We start from the raw sequence: 15,178 nt of genomic DNA on the forward strand, positions 1-15,178 counted from the left end.
TAAATTATTAAGAGCCACATCGCCGTCTGGTTAGATAACTGACTATCTTCAGTGGCCAACGTTTACAGAGAAATAAGTTTATTTTCAGTTATTAAAGAAATTTCCAAAAGGTTGGGTTGTTCATGCTATATCCCTTTCCATTGCTTTACCCTTTCAATTTAATTGTCTGCAAAACGAGATTAGACCTGCTTCAGATGTCCATTTCACTATATTATACAACCGATTCAATAATTACATTTTTAAGTAATTTTTTTCCAAATTACTTGTTTTAATGTTGAATAATTTATGACTGTAAACCAACCACAAAAGTCCAAGGTCCTGTGGAACTGAAGACCACAGTGGCAAGTGGAAGAAGTTTTTGGTTTGGGGTTTTGTTTTTTTGCTAACTTTTTCAGCACATTGTTTAAATGATGATCACAAAACCTGTACTGCCAAATTAACTATGAATGCACGATACATCCATTGACACACATTTCGAAAGTACCCAGTATTTTTATAACGATGTTTTCAAGTAATTAAAAAACGGTTATTTTATTTCCAGTAAAACATATCTGTATACTTCTATTTTAATGTTTTCGTGACAGCTTTTTCCCCATAAAATAGGCAATTCAGTTAAAGTGAAGACTACGACTTCAGTTAAATTTTAAAGTGTCACTTTTTGATTTGACCAAGTATTTTAAAAACTTTTTATTTAGAGAAATTACAGTTTAACCCAGGCATTGCTTACATGTTGAAAAAGTGTAATTATTGAAAGATTCATCTCACATTCAAAATGTAATTAGATTATCACTCTAGTTTTTCCAAACATTCAAATTTGTGAACAGCAAATAAAGATAACTAATTAAGCAAATCATTTCCCTTTTGTATATCAACACTAGAAATGAGACGGTATTGTCCAAACAAGACTAAAATTAACCTATATTTTCTCTCTCAGTAAAAAAAACGACAAAAAGTCAATTCGCTTAAGCTTTTTTAAAAATCATTTGTTTGTTGAATGAAAATGTCATTCTTTTCTTTTAAAACACCTAGCACCAACAGTAAGAACTGCCAATCTCAGTCTTGGCGATCCGTTCACAAAAATATTTGCACTTGGAAAATCAATGTACCGGTAATTAATTCAATGCAGTGGAGGATTGGGGCCGAGGCAGCAGTCAACCCATTCCCCTCCCTAGAGGCATTTTCAAATCTTTGTTTTCCTTTCCAAACAACGTAGCCTCATCTCCGAACCACACGCGCCAAATTGAATGGAAAATTTCCCCACCCCTCCAAATCCTCAAGAGTACTGCATACCGGAAATCAAGTGATTTTTCGTTTCGTTTCATAGAAAGGGTACAACATTTAGATGAGGTTGATGAAGCACTTATGAATTTAAAAATTATTGAAGAAAGCAATTTACATTTAAGCTCACCGCAAATAAAATTATAATGGACATTTTTTTTTCCTGGCATGGAATTTCTAGCTAGACATGGATTGCTTTTGGAAATGGCACAAGTCAAATGCTATCTCCAATATTATAAACAAAATAACATGAACAAGAAATACTTACAAGATGACAGCATCATTTTTTTATCGCATGCCCCAAAAGAATTAGTCATAGTTCTACTGATGTTGTTTCTTTACAAACTTCAAGGCATTTACAAATTCTTATTAGAAAGTAAGTACTTCAGCTCTTCCTCTGTGATGCCTCATAATTTGTACATCTCTCACATTTTAGCATTAGCAGCCACAAAAAGTTCGACTAAAAAGGCAATTTAATTGACCTAATTGACCCAGCTAACATCAGCCGGAGTACGGCCGTTGATGACCACATCAGGGGGTTCCGCCTCAGACACCAATAGGCGAGCGGTATCAGGCTTGGCACATCGCCCCAGAGACCGATGAAATACAGCACCAGACCCATCTGGAAAACATCACTCAGCTGGGTCTGTGGTGCTGCATCCTCCACCAGCTCTGGGGCGATGTGCACGTGATAGCGCCGCCATCGCGCCTTCTGTGCTGAGGTGAGGTGGTGTACCCGAGGATGGCTCGCCAGGGTACACAACCCCACGTCAATAATACACGCACGCCAGGAGCCCCCAACATCACGGACCAAAATGTTATCAGTTTTAAGGTCGTTATGAAGGAGACCCCTGTCGTGCATGTATCGTAGACCGTCCAGCACATCCAGCGCGATGCGGCGCCAGGAAGACGGGGCAAGATGTAGACGGTTGGGCCCTTCCAGGGCATCCGCCAGGGTCAGCGACTGGCCAGTAATGGAGTTCCCAATGAACTCCATTACAAGTCCTTGGTGGTGGCCAGCCACTGCCAGGCCAAAAAAGAAAGGGAATGACGGATGCCCTGAAAGAAGGCCCATTGCCCTCGCCTCCCTCAGGACGGGAAGTCGGTCTAGATCTGTTGTTGCCCTGACGTATTTGACGGCCACTTTGTTTCCAAGAAGCACCGCTGCCCAAGATGACCCGGCCACAAGTTGGATGTCGCAACTCCCTCAGGTCTATCCTTGGGACCACCGTGTTCTTGGCGGCAAGAATATCTCCATAGCTATTGTTGGCAAGCTCAGTTGGAGAGGTACGGCAGGTGGCAGTGCTGGATAAAATGCCGGCGGCAGATTTGCTGGGACTGTATTTGAGGCGGCCTAGGTGTCTGATGTAAAGGTGAAGAAGTAAGCTGACTTGGTTTCAACAAGTGCAGTTGTGCCCTTAGAGAGCAAACAAGAACGTCAAATTCCCTTAGTCATCGGCAACAATCGGCAAATTTTTGTTCAGGTCCACCATCCCTATGTCAACAGGCCAAGACATCACTGCCTCCTTTAGAGATTATTTCGAAGCATTGTGTACCGAGAGATTGACTGTTTAGAGACATACAAATCTTTTTCAAGTTACTTATTTCATTTTCAATATATTAACTGACTAGGGCAAAGATTTTGAACTTACCCATTTGTTTGCGAAGAAGGCACATTCAGCTGGGATGTCGTTACCAGTGACTGCTGACCTGTTGCACTATAAGGAGACTGTGGCAAGGGACTTTGACGGCCATGTAAGACCGGCGCAATCGATGAGACCGACCCAGCCGGTAAAGCAGCAGAGGCGTTGGGCGAGTTGGTCAGCAGTGCGCTGTAGGGATCATTGGGTCAAACAATGAAGTACATGTATATCTGTAGTAGTCTGCGTGTGAATGACTGATTAACCATTATTGAAATTGATAATTGTAATAATTGATAAATGCAATTCCTTAAGTCATCATCCAAGATCATGTAAGTTTTGTCAGGCCAACATTTGTGCAAATGTTTATCCAAAGCCCTTGACATCACTGACTCCTTTGCAAGCTCCCATTGCAAAGCACTCCGTACCGAGAGATTGTTTTGAAATAAGTCCTTTTATTGTTAAATATTTTACTTTTAGCAGGATACAGGGAACAGATTTTGAATGTACCTACTTTGGCGCATTCCATTGGGATGTCCTCAACGCTGATTGCCGGCCTGTAACACCGTAAAGAGACAATGGTTGGGGGGTATGATGGCCAGTTGAGACTGGTGCAATCGCTGAGATCGATCCAGCCGATAAGCTGCATCAGGGGGTCCCAGGATGACCTTGCCACTGGTAGGCAGTTGTATTGCACAGGGATCTATTCTTTGAACCCGTGCCTTTATAGCGCAGGAGAACACCTCCAGTCTGCAATGCTGAGATGTAGGGACAAGGGAGGCTGGAGTCCTTGTTGAACTATCGGCATGCAGCATCTCTGGACACTGTATTGAGGGTTGTTTGTTGAGGCGACGTTGATGGTGTCTGATGTGATGATGACGCAGGGCATTGCTGTTGGTTTCTTGCTGATGGTTGATTCTGTTGGCCAGCAATGATGGGCAGATTCCTGGGGAATGCCCCCAACCATCTTGCTGGTGATAGAGGGGTGGACTTGATCTTTTGCCCTATGGGAACAAACAAGGATATTGCATTCTCAGGTAGGTACGTCTGAATCAGTGAATACAGGCAATTCACATAGTGCGCCACCAAGAGTTTGTCAAAGAGAGGCCTTTCACAGTGCATTATGGGATAAAGAGTTGACAAAATCTTGTTTACTAACTGTCCAGTGCACGGAAAACTTTAATTTCTTTCAAATGTTTGTTTGTTCTGTGCACGGAAAACTTTAATTTCTTTCAAATGTTTGTTTATCTTGGTTGAAAATTCAAAAGTGCATATTGCAAACAGGTGTTAGGAAGCCAAAATGATGTTTTTTGTGTGCACGGAGCAGGGAATGCCTGAATCAATCAAATATCCCCAAATTACGTATGAAGTGCACTAAATCACAGCAAGGTGTCGACCGTAGACTTGAGAAGTGGCTTGTCTGTGCCAAACTCTTGGTGGTGCGCTGTATTGTGAATTGCCCCTATTTACAATTACTAAACTAATCAATGGAAAGGGATTACCAGAAACACTGTTCAAACAATATCCATTTCCAGGGGAAGATTGTCCATGAGGCATCGATGATGTGAGAGGTGATTGATGGTGAGTTGGACTGTGAGGTGACGATGGGGGAGATTGGGGGCCTGGTACTGGTGCTGGTGAGGTAGACAGACTTGGTATCCAAAGACGTGGACAGCCTGATAACAAAACCCTGAGGAAACAAACAAGAAATAGTAGTCTTTTTGTCTGAATTATGCAAAAGTTTGAATGAAAAAATTTGAAACATAATCATAACTAGTCAAACAACTGAAAATAGTCATCTACACTGTCTTTTTTGACTAACTAACAAATTATCAGGCATTGGTAGTTTTAATTCATTAGTCATGAGAAAAAAAACTCACTTTCATAGTTTTGCATGGTGCTGTAACTGTCACCGATAACTAGATTTTGCCATATTTCACAGATAGTAAAGTATTTGCTGAGTCCCATCTTCACAATGCTGGAAACTTAGTCAATAGGTCTGCTTTTCAAGTAGACAAATATCCTTTCTTTTGAGGATTCTACTCATAAAATACATGTAATTTATGAGGGTTTATCTGATGCATTAGTCCCCTGGAAGCAGTTATGTGCTACAGACAAATAAAACATCCAATGCAGTTCCACAACCAAGGATAGCAGGGAACAAGTATCAGCCTGCTTTCACAGTTCACTTTTGATTTAAAAGCAGAACACAAAAAGTAAATTCATTCATAACAGTTGAACAACCGAAACATTTTCTGCATGCCATGGTCCTTTATGAGATGCACACTAGCTACTAATTTCAGTTTCTGATTTTCCATTTCCACACCGTCAGGCAAAAGGTTTGAATCTAAATAACATTAACAAACAAGCAAAGATAAGACCGACTTCAACAAATATTTCAACACTCTCCTAATCATTCCATAAATTACACTCCCCTGTCTTTCATCTTATTATCTCATTCCTACTGTACATGTATATGGAGTTAACCGAGTGTATTGCATCAAAATCAGCCTGCTATTTCACCTACTTTTGTAGCTTTCTTGGGAAGAGCTGCAATAGATTAAATCTGCATTTTGCACTGAATCTTAAAAGTTAGCCACTGAATTGGATTTATCAAATACCCCATACAACAAGAAGGGGTGCAGTTCAACGGAATGCTGAGCAAAGCATAGATCCAAATTTAAGGCTTATAAATGCTCGGACTTGAGTTCACTTCAACATGCAGAAAATCAAAGGACAAAAGATAGAGGCTTCTGGATTTCACATGACCAAGTTCCTGTGCATACAACTTTTTTGAAAAAAATTTAATAAGATGATAGCCTCAATTCCAGACTGTACTCTGTAAAGTTCGGTGCCAAAGTATGAAAATCATATACTATTTACACAGGTTATTCTCTGATGTAGACAGAAATCACTTTCTTGTTCTTTTCATATTGATTAGATTTTACATGACTTTATTCTATCTGATATATCAATCCACTGTGAAATTTTGTTTGCTGCTAGCGTTTCCATCGTCACTCCATGAATTCCCTTCCAGCCTCCAACTGGTACCAGGGTAGCCGATCAAGCTCATATAGACCCTTAGCTGGCATGGATGTGCTTACGTTATTCTGTAGTACAAATAATTAAATTTCAGGAGATGTTATTTTACCTTTCTGTTCACCTTCTAGCCACGCCCACAACCTAAGGCAAAAATGGGGACATCATCCCAGCATGATGTCACACAGCCCAGCATGGCAGAGCATGCCTAGGGCATATTGTAATACTATAGGATAGGCTTAAAGACATGAAAGATGCACTTCCAATGTTGACAGTGAAACGAATGGACATAATGAAAAATCTGCTCTTTCTTGTAGATTGCATCGTTCATATTACACATCATACGTAGGCCTACGTCATGTACTGTACTATGGCCCTAAATGATGAAAGTTGGCCTAGTACGTGCATTCTGGACTTACAGGTGGCAGGCATGATATGTGTGCACGCATGGTGTGATCGACGACGGCGTTCAATCAATCCACGTCAACCTGACGTGCTAGACGTGGTCCAAGAAACTGACAAGTTAATTATCACTAAATCATCTTCATAAATAGCAGAACTCGCAAATAAAGAATCTCTATTGCTGTAACTCCTTGCCTGGGCTGAAAAACTTACATGTACATGTACATGTACTTGACGTTTGCGCAAATGTAGAGAACGATCAGACTCTGGCAAAAAATACCCAGAATTCCACCATAGAAACTTCGTGACCTTTGAACCATGCCGGCCCAGCGCGGGGCCAAGGTAGCTGTCGTCTACGGCTGTTTTTTTTTTGTTTTTGTTTTTTTTTTGCATGAAGGCCAATTAGAAAAATGGTGTATGTATGCCACGTGCATTTCAGATAATGCCGTTTACTGTTAAGAAAACTCACAGTGAACACATTATCATGCAGGACTGGAATCTAAAATAATGATTATTTATGCCCTTTTTAAATTTCACCCCGGCGTCGGGAACTGGTCTGAGCAAATAGGTGACAATGCAACTTTATCCATATTCATGTAACGCCACTCGTTAGTGAAAATTTAATTCATAGATTTGAGAAAAGACGTCGAAATTTAATGATAAAAGATCTTGCCCTGATTTTAACGCCAAATGTGACAGCTTATTAGGGACAAAATGGAGGTTCTCAAGTTGATGAGCTGTACCACCCTAAATGAATTTTATATTGGACACTAAATTATTCAAAATGAATTTGATCGGAGTGTGAGAAATGGGATTTATAGACAGATATAAAGTTGGAATGGGTGTGCAGCAGTGGTGTAAATTTGTGCCAGATATGGGGAGGGGGGAGAGATTAGGATGGTGGGTGTGGAATGGTTTGCCTTGTCATGGAAATTGAAAAGGTGGGTTGAGGGTGGGGGGTCGCTGACACTATACAAGGGGCGATGTTCAGGATACAGATGTACATCTGTAATAATGTATTACCCACACTAATTCACCAGAAAGGTATATTAAGTTTAGGCTTTTTTCATTTGTTCTCCTTTATTTTTTATTAAATACATTTTAATGTCCCTCCCCCGGTCAAAAGCTGGAGGGGTGTGACCCGGCCCTTTATATAGTATCCCCCGGAATTTACGCGCATCATGAAAGAAATCTTTATTGGATTAGAAGACAAGGGTGTGGCTTACGTTACGAATAGACAATAAAGTTGAAGGGAACCATTATGGGTGTAGTAAATCAAGAGAAAAACAGAGATTTACTTGGGGTGATGAAAGAAGTTTGGTCATGAAAGAAAATTAATCTTAGACTGTATTTTGCTGAAATTTCTTACGTTTACATACCCATGCATAGTAGTCTCATTGCCAAGCTGTCGAAATAGGGCTCAGACATGTCTGTGATGGTCGAGCTCACAGACATGACATGCATATGAACAACTGAAGTCAGTTCTGAGTACCGTAATTTTTGGCGACACCCGAGACTAAACATAAAACTGTGGGCGACAGTACACTATGTGCCTACACACGTTTGTGGAGCGATAAAGATCAGAATTTTCGGATAATAGCACACAGGGGATGACTGAAAATACTGTAAAGTTTTCGTTGCACAATTTTGATTTGATTGAGGTTTGCAAAAGAGGTTTTCAATAAATAAGGGCTCTGAGTACACTTCTATAAACGACTATATCTGTGTAGACCTTAGACCTCAATAATAGCCAGGATTACTTGCGATTTTCATATCGCAGTAAGAGATCATTAGCATATATTTTTAATCTAGTTATAAGCTCTTTTTCCTAGAACCAACAAATTAGGTTTGTGTGCAATTCTTTAATTGGTTAATATCTTGAAAGGGAAAATTATTTTTCAATGATATGTATTGAGGTGAACAAAATGGTGTGCATCACCAAAGGCACGAACGTGTATAATACATAAAGTGTCAAATCAAACATTCAGTTTTTTCACAAAATGATCCTTTTTTGTTAGGAATTGTTAAACTATATTAAAACTTCGACGTTGTCGATGTGATTTAAGTCATTTGGATATGGAGCCAATAGCACTTGAGTCTTGATTGTACATTTTATGCATGACATCACCGTTACATAAATATATAAATACAGATGACTGATAAAAAGTACGATTATCCGGGGATAAAGAGAGTTTAATGGTAAGGAAAATAGAAACAAGACATGGATATTTGAGTGGACACAAAATAATGTATAAGAAGTCAATAAAATCTAGGTAATGCACCTTGTGAGAAAAAATCCTGATATGCATGAAAATGTCCTGTCTAGACCTTGACATTGAAGTCCAACGCCTTTTTATATATGGATTAGATCTCCAGTCGAATATTTTATGCACTTATGTTTAGCGTGTATAAGTTAATATGGTATGGTGGTGGTATTCTTTTGTCGCGGGCCTTAACTTAAGCTTAGTATAACAATTAGTTTCACAATAAGCATTATAGCAGCCATTTTGAGAAGCAAAATCCGTTGCGCGTTTCATGTATATACCAACAGACGCGCAGTCGATCTTTTGTAACTTCCAGTTGTACCGCTATTTTTTCAAGAGCTTTTTTTCAGAACAGCTTTCAACATTTGGCCGAAGCAGCCATACTTAAAATATTAATAGCAACTGCACCATAACAACAGGCGTTCGTATAAGCCAGCTTCTGCCATTCCAGATAAGTTCTACGCATATCGCACGCGCTGGGTTTTTACCAGGAATGAGTGCATCTTAAATAAGTTCACTTCGAAATAACTTGACAAAGAAATCGGATCACAAGTATCATGTTATGAACATTTTATTTTCCAGAATAGTCGGGTCTTCGCAACAATGTTCACACACACAAAAATGGCACATCATCTGCTACTTGAAATACGGCTATAACTACATTTCGCCATGACCTAATTAATTATTAACAGCAGACATAGCACTGCTGGCTGTACGTGTGACATGCATTACTCGCGTGTGAAGTTTCTACGCACTACGCGTGTTGCTCTACAAAAAAAGTCTGTGTTGGATGTGTGAAAACAACACCAACACAAATTTGTCAAACCTGACCCGCACGATTCCATGCAAGTGCATTTAACAATAACATTGCTAACGCTAGTGCAAATAAACCTCAACAAAAATCATAAATATCTGCTGTTTTTACAAGCATTAGTCCGACAAAGCAACACTAAAATGTGCAGCGCCAACACAAAAACTACACTAGGAGCACACTCTGATTGGCCAACAAGTCAGCCAATCGCTAAAAAGTAGGTTCGGATGCATTATCGTTATACCCAATACGAATATAGGCTGATTATCAACCACAATGTGTCCCCAAAGGTATCTGTGTAAGTATTTTTGATTTTAGAACACCCGCATTTTGAAAATTTTCATACAGTAGATCGACGAGCCATGGGCCAAAAACGCTCATTCGTGTTAATCACCTTTCCTCACACCTTGATGCATGGTGGCCAGCTGATAATAATAGCTATTTTGCACATGTCGACACTGAACAAGTGTAAGCCTAGGTATTACACCAGCCCTGAGTAATTTTGTCTTTTTTTTCTGTTGTAATGACAACTGTGACTTGTATCTCACACTGCAACTCCACAACCATCAAGGTACCATCTTCCGAATTATACTGTGGTCTTGTCAAGATGACCGATGGCCTGGCAAAGTTACAAAGCCAAAATGCCTTCCTGTTTTACAAGATGAAGGATTTCATACAACTGACTAACAACAAGTTATAAAGAAAGAATATGACATGGGTCAGAGTTCCAAACTCGACATTCGTTTGACCAAAGCACAATGATGCGCGAAGCCTTCATTTCCATAGCACAGAGTGGCGGAAGTTTTGGCCGAAGACTACAGAGGTCATTGGTGATTGCTGTTATTATTTCGACAAACACTTTTTGGACTTACCGTATACATGTAGGTCACTAGGAACTGGACTGTGCGTGGGCACGTCCCTCAAATGACTGGTTTATCAATGATGCTTGCATAATATAGCTATCACAGCAAAACTGCCCAGTGGCAACTGCCCGTGCAAAATCGTGCAGGTTCTGGCTAAATCTAACTCTACGGTTTGAATTGCATTGGAACCGTTGCATTTTATTTACAGAACGGAAGCCCATTCAATGAATGTGAAGCTGTTCAAAATTTCAGTGAGGCATTTCGACAGAATGGGAAACTTCGATGAGACGCTGGTGGCAGCGGCCATACCGGTCCCCTTTTCAAGGTATTGCGCGTGCTCAGAACTATATGCACGCTTCGCTTCGTGAAGTATTTTCTTCACTAAAATCTGTGAAGGGCTGTCGGCCCTTCCAAGCGCTCTGGGCTCCGTCTCAGGCTTCAACTGTTTTTTTTTTTTCACTTCTTGACATTGAGGTTATAAGCGCAATAGTAAGTCTGATAGTGCCACAAAACATCAGGTAAGATGCAAAAGAGCCAAACGATACAGTACTTCCATTTAAGTTAAACGTTTCAGGCCCACAATCGAGGACTGGCTTCCTACGCGAAGCCTGAGACGGAGACGAAGTTGAGTATTGGAAAACGGCCTGGTTCGGCCGGGCACTGGGCGACAGCGAATATGCGTGCATGCTTAGAACAACACGCGCATGCTCAGAACTGGTATGTTTGCCGCCACCAAGCGTCTCAAAGTCTCCCATTATATGACCGAACAAACACGTATGTGCAGGAACATAAATTTACTCAAACAATACGAAGCGCCACATGCTCCACGAAATAAATTAATATGTGCATTTATAGTTTTTTTTAATATAATGTACATGTATTTTCATAATTTTTTCAATACTAGAGCATTATTATGCGTAATTATACAAAGCATCAAAGCAATATACGGCATGTGACCTGTACATACTCTTATATAACTACTGGTAACATAAACACATCAAATTCCGGAATCTAAAATAAATAACTTCTCTCAGTTGAAGATGGGCATTGCCCATACATCAAGGCTGTATATTCTGTACAAGAGGATGAATTTACAAATGAAACACATAGTGACAAGAACAGTCGTAAATGTACGATGCAGTACCTCTGGGTTAAAGTTTCACACTATGCACAATTTCCGTCACAGATTATCGCCGAGACAAAGAAAGCTGCGGGTCTCGCAAATGGATCGTACTGGTTTGGAGCGTATAAAATCACAAAAGAAGGCTTTATAGTTTTTGAAGTATAGCATTTATAGAGTTGATACAAATTCCAACAAAACACTTCAAAGCTGTGATGATTTCACTCCTTATATTGTCATGGAGGTAGGTAAAGCCTCTATGATATTGTAAATAGCTGCCGTCTTTTCTTCTCAACTACTTCTAGTTCAGTAGTTTGCTTCAAGATTTTCTTGTAACAGCTGATAAACAGGAACTATTTCTTCACGCTCAATATTCCCCAGGCACTACTTATTGCTTTTAAGTCAATTAAGGATGCTTTGACGGAGCCAGATGACACGGTGAGCTGCAAAATACAGAACTAGTGGTCCACACCTTTCTGTACACATTGTCTCAACGGTTCATTCAGCGTTGTAAGCAATTCCAATTTTACGGAGAAAAGAATCGTGATATGTACTTTAGCAATAAAAACTAATCACTTTCTTTAATGATACAGGCATACCTTACTGCCTTAAGAGCCAACCGTTCCGCCTATGAAAGAACTTCAGTTTGACTCCTTACCGCCTTCCTGTCCCCAGCCTTGCCCCTCCCATGAAGGCAAACTTAAGGGATGGAGTGTTACACTTCTTCTAAATAGATGACATTTGCAAAACACCGAGCCAAGCAAGGACAATTATTCCAATATCATACAAAACCAGGTAGTTTTGGAGACACCACCTCCCCTCTCAAAGCTAAGCCCCTCCCCTTCCCTCTGATCAATACAGCTCCATCTTTTTTTTTTTGGTACAGTCACATCAAACTACTAGACCTGATGAAGCCAAGTGTCTTCTCATTTTGGGCCTGATACTTTCTGCCAGTGGCTGTTCAAAAAACAACCAACCAACCAACTGACCGACCGACTGACAGACCGACCGACCGACCGACTGACCGACCCACCCTGCGGCACATGACAAAGCCAGACTCTGAGATAAATTTGGAACAGGGAAAACATCTTCATCCCCATCTGAGTTTTGAGGCCTGGATGGATTGTACGGGCTAAGAACTGCTTCTCATTTTGGAACCCAACAATCCTTCCACCGGATCAAATGAAAATACAAATCTCCACATTTGTATTAATTCACCTGTATTTTTTGCTGAAAAAAACAAGAAAGAAATATCAACTTTAAAGACTGCAACTTTGGTACAAATATAAACATACAGTTACACTTTTACATATAACAACCTGCTAATGATACCTTTGGCTAAAACCAAGAAAAATTTTATTTTTAAGAAAAATATAAGTCCCACGTTTTCAGTTAAGACTGCACACAGGTTCACTTGCCATTTATGGCAAAAGAGACTTCAGAAGTCACACAGCTTTGGCTGATTGAAGAGCATATGATTTAAAACATGAACTATGGCATCACATTATTGTTTTCAGCTGCTTCTCTGAGTAGAGACTGATTAAACGAAGATAGAGAGACAGAAAACAATCATAATCCTTAACATTGACGAGACTATAATATCAAATCAGTGCTCTGAAATATGTGATAAAATATCAAATCAGTGCTCTGAAATATGTGATATAACATCAAATCAGTGCTCTGAAATATGTGATATAATATCAAATCAGTGCTCTGAAGTATGTGATATAATATCAAATCAGTGCACTGAAATATGTGATATAATATCAAATCAGTGCTCTGAAATATGTGATATAATATCAAATCAGTGCTCTGAAATATGTGATATAATATCAAATCAGTGCTCTGAAATATGTGATATAATATCAAATCAGTGCTCTGAAATATGTGATATAATATCAAATCAGTGCACTGAAATATGTGATATAATATCAAAGCAGTGCACTGAAATATGTGATATAATATCAAATCAGTGCTCTGAAATATGTGATATAATATCAAATCAGTGCACTGAAATATGTGATATAATATCAAAGCAGTGCACTGAAATATGTGATTGCCATCACATAAAAAGGCCGATAACAAGAACTCTCGACTTTCTGTGAGAATTACCTTTTAGGTTGACAATAAGTCTTTTGGAATAGTGAGTTTCACCAAGTGATCAAAACTTCCATTAAAAACAAAACAAAATAAAACAAAACCTACAATGCATGGTGCTCTGTACATAAAATTCTTCAAACAATGAGCACTGGAAAGGTAGCAACTTTCGCGGGTTAAAATTTCTGAGTACTAAACTGGGTTACTCCAAGGGGACAATTTCTTTCGTTAGGAGAGAGAGAACCGTGCTGCGGGCAGGGGACAACATTTGTCCCCACAATATTTCTGCTCCCCGTGGTATCTTGATATCAATGCATGTTTGTTCCTGTGTCCAGGAAACAAGTATGGGTGTACCGACAGAGAAAATTAATTACAGCATTTTTTGTTTATAAAATTTTACAGTAACGGTGCAAAGAGAAGAACACAAAACGTGATCAGGGGAAAAAAGTCAAGAGATTTTCCACATGATTTGCACATGATGGAGTTTCAGCGAGCAATAAGAAGTCTTTGTCACTTCATGAGGATAGCGAGATACGATTTGCAATGTCTGGTTTTTCAATATCGGGATATTTCGAGACATCTACATACTGCTTGTGCAATTATCAGTGCTAATAATCGAAGCGTGGCTTTCTACCTGGACCTATACGATGTCCACGTCCTCTATAATCCCTCGCGTCTGCATCTCCCGCTCCTCCTTGGCCTTCTGCTTCTCTATCTCCACGTAGCTGCCGTTGCTGCGCTCGGTAAACTTGACACCCAGGGCCCCTCCAGACTTCTTGGGGCTCCGGTTGAGCCGGGAGTGGTTGAAGAGCGCCTGCTGCTGGTAGCGACGCCTCAAGACAACGCCCACAATGACCACGATCACGAGGACGAGTATGACGATGACGACGATGAAGACCCACATTATGCCCACTGTCTGCTGCTTGCCGTAAACGGGTGCTGCAGAGGTGAAAAACATACATCACATGCCGCGATCAGTTTTATACACCGGCGGTTCTTGACCCAGACATGAGAGAGCGGGCTGTGCGGATGTGACAAGGAATTTGTTCAGGAATTATCCGGGAACCATGAGAGGACTAATAGTCGACATAATCTGTTGGAAGTACCGTACATGTATCTGGCAACGAGATCACGCCTATTAAACAGGCATTTCATGACCAATCAAATCTGTCTTGGAACTGGTTCCCTGTTCCATATCATGTTACTACAATGAATCAGTGGGCGAGAGTGACTCAAGCTGGTCACAGGCACTTTTTCTACAACGACTGGGAAGTTTATCCCTGTCGTTGCGCAACTATACTGGCTTTTCTCTTTAAAACAGTACTTGTCAGTGCTACATGGAGTGTGGCACGAGGATGAATCAACTCCGAATGGAATAATCGTACCGATACACCCTGTCTGCGAGACCTGGTGTGTTCACGCCATAGAGCAGGCAGCTACTTGTTTGATTTCTAATGTTGATAATGTAACAGGGTCAACTGTCAGCAACCAGTCAATCAGCACCCTTGGTCATTTCACTGACGCAAGATGGCACACGTGTACATGTATAGAATGGTTACTTTCCCGCACGTAGTCTCCAGACGTCTTACAGAGACATCCTTCAAATGTAGGGACATGTAGAGTAAGGATTCCGGAGGAATTCTGCTGGTTTTACGTTAAAGAGG

At 40.3% G+C, this 15,178-nt stretch overlaps 2 protein-coding genes across 3 annotated transcripts in view; both read right to left on the reverse strand.

The window, feature by feature from the left end:
* Positions 1-2,557: 2,557 nt before the first annotated feature.
* Positions 2,558-6,658, reverse strand: LOC147799202 (uncharacterized). The gene is made up of 5 exons (XM_087137284.1): positions 6,377-6,658; positions 4,421-4,608; positions 3,433-3,922; positions 2,931-3,110; positions 2,558-2,695 (listed from the first exon to the last, which is right to left on the reverse strand). Exons 1-3 carry the CDS (start codon positions 6,404-6,406, stop codon positions 3,643-3,645), a joined length of 498 nt encoding a protein of 165 aa, XP_086993410.1. The 5' UTR covers positions 6,407-6,658; the 3' UTR covers positions 2,558-2,695; positions 2,931-3,110; positions 3,433-3,642.
* Positions 6,659-9,171: 2,513 nt separating this feature from the next.
* The window catches only part of LOC110989440 (antigen WC1.1-like), a 64,935-nt gene continuing 58,928 nt past the window's right edge, over positions 9,172-15,178 (reverse strand). For both annotated transcript variants that reach the window (XM_022253819.2, XM_022253818.2), the window contains one exon: positions 9,172-14,453. In XM_022253819.2, the coding sequence (XP_022109511.2) occupies positions 14,155-14,453 (299 nt within the window). In that variant the 3' untranslated portion in view covers positions 9,172-14,154. The remainder of the gene's footprint in view (positions 14,454-15,178) is intronic.

Source organism: Acanthaster planci, linkage group LG05, assembly GCF_054643075.1.
Source record: "Acanthaster planci isolate LZ-2023a linkage group LG05, COTS_SCS, whole genome shotgun sequence".
In the NCBI taxonomy this organism is placed as follows: Eukaryota; Metazoa; Echinodermata; class Asteroidea; order Valvatida; family Acanthasteridae; genus Acanthaster; species Acanthaster planci.

Bases quoted from the DNA above. Each gene is read 5' to 3' on its own strand.
- LOC147799202 (XM_087137284.1), bottom strand. From the start codon at position 6,406: ATGCGTGCACACATATCATGCCTGCCACCT. The intron at 4,609-6,376 runs GTAAGTCCAGAA...TTGTTTCCTCAG, and splicing joins ACATATCATGCCTGCCACCT to GGTTTTGTTATCAGGCTGTC. The intron at 3,923-4,420 runs GTAATCCCTTTC...TTGTTCCCATAG, and splicing joins TTGTTTGAACAGTGTTTCTG to GGCAAAAGATCAAGTCCACC.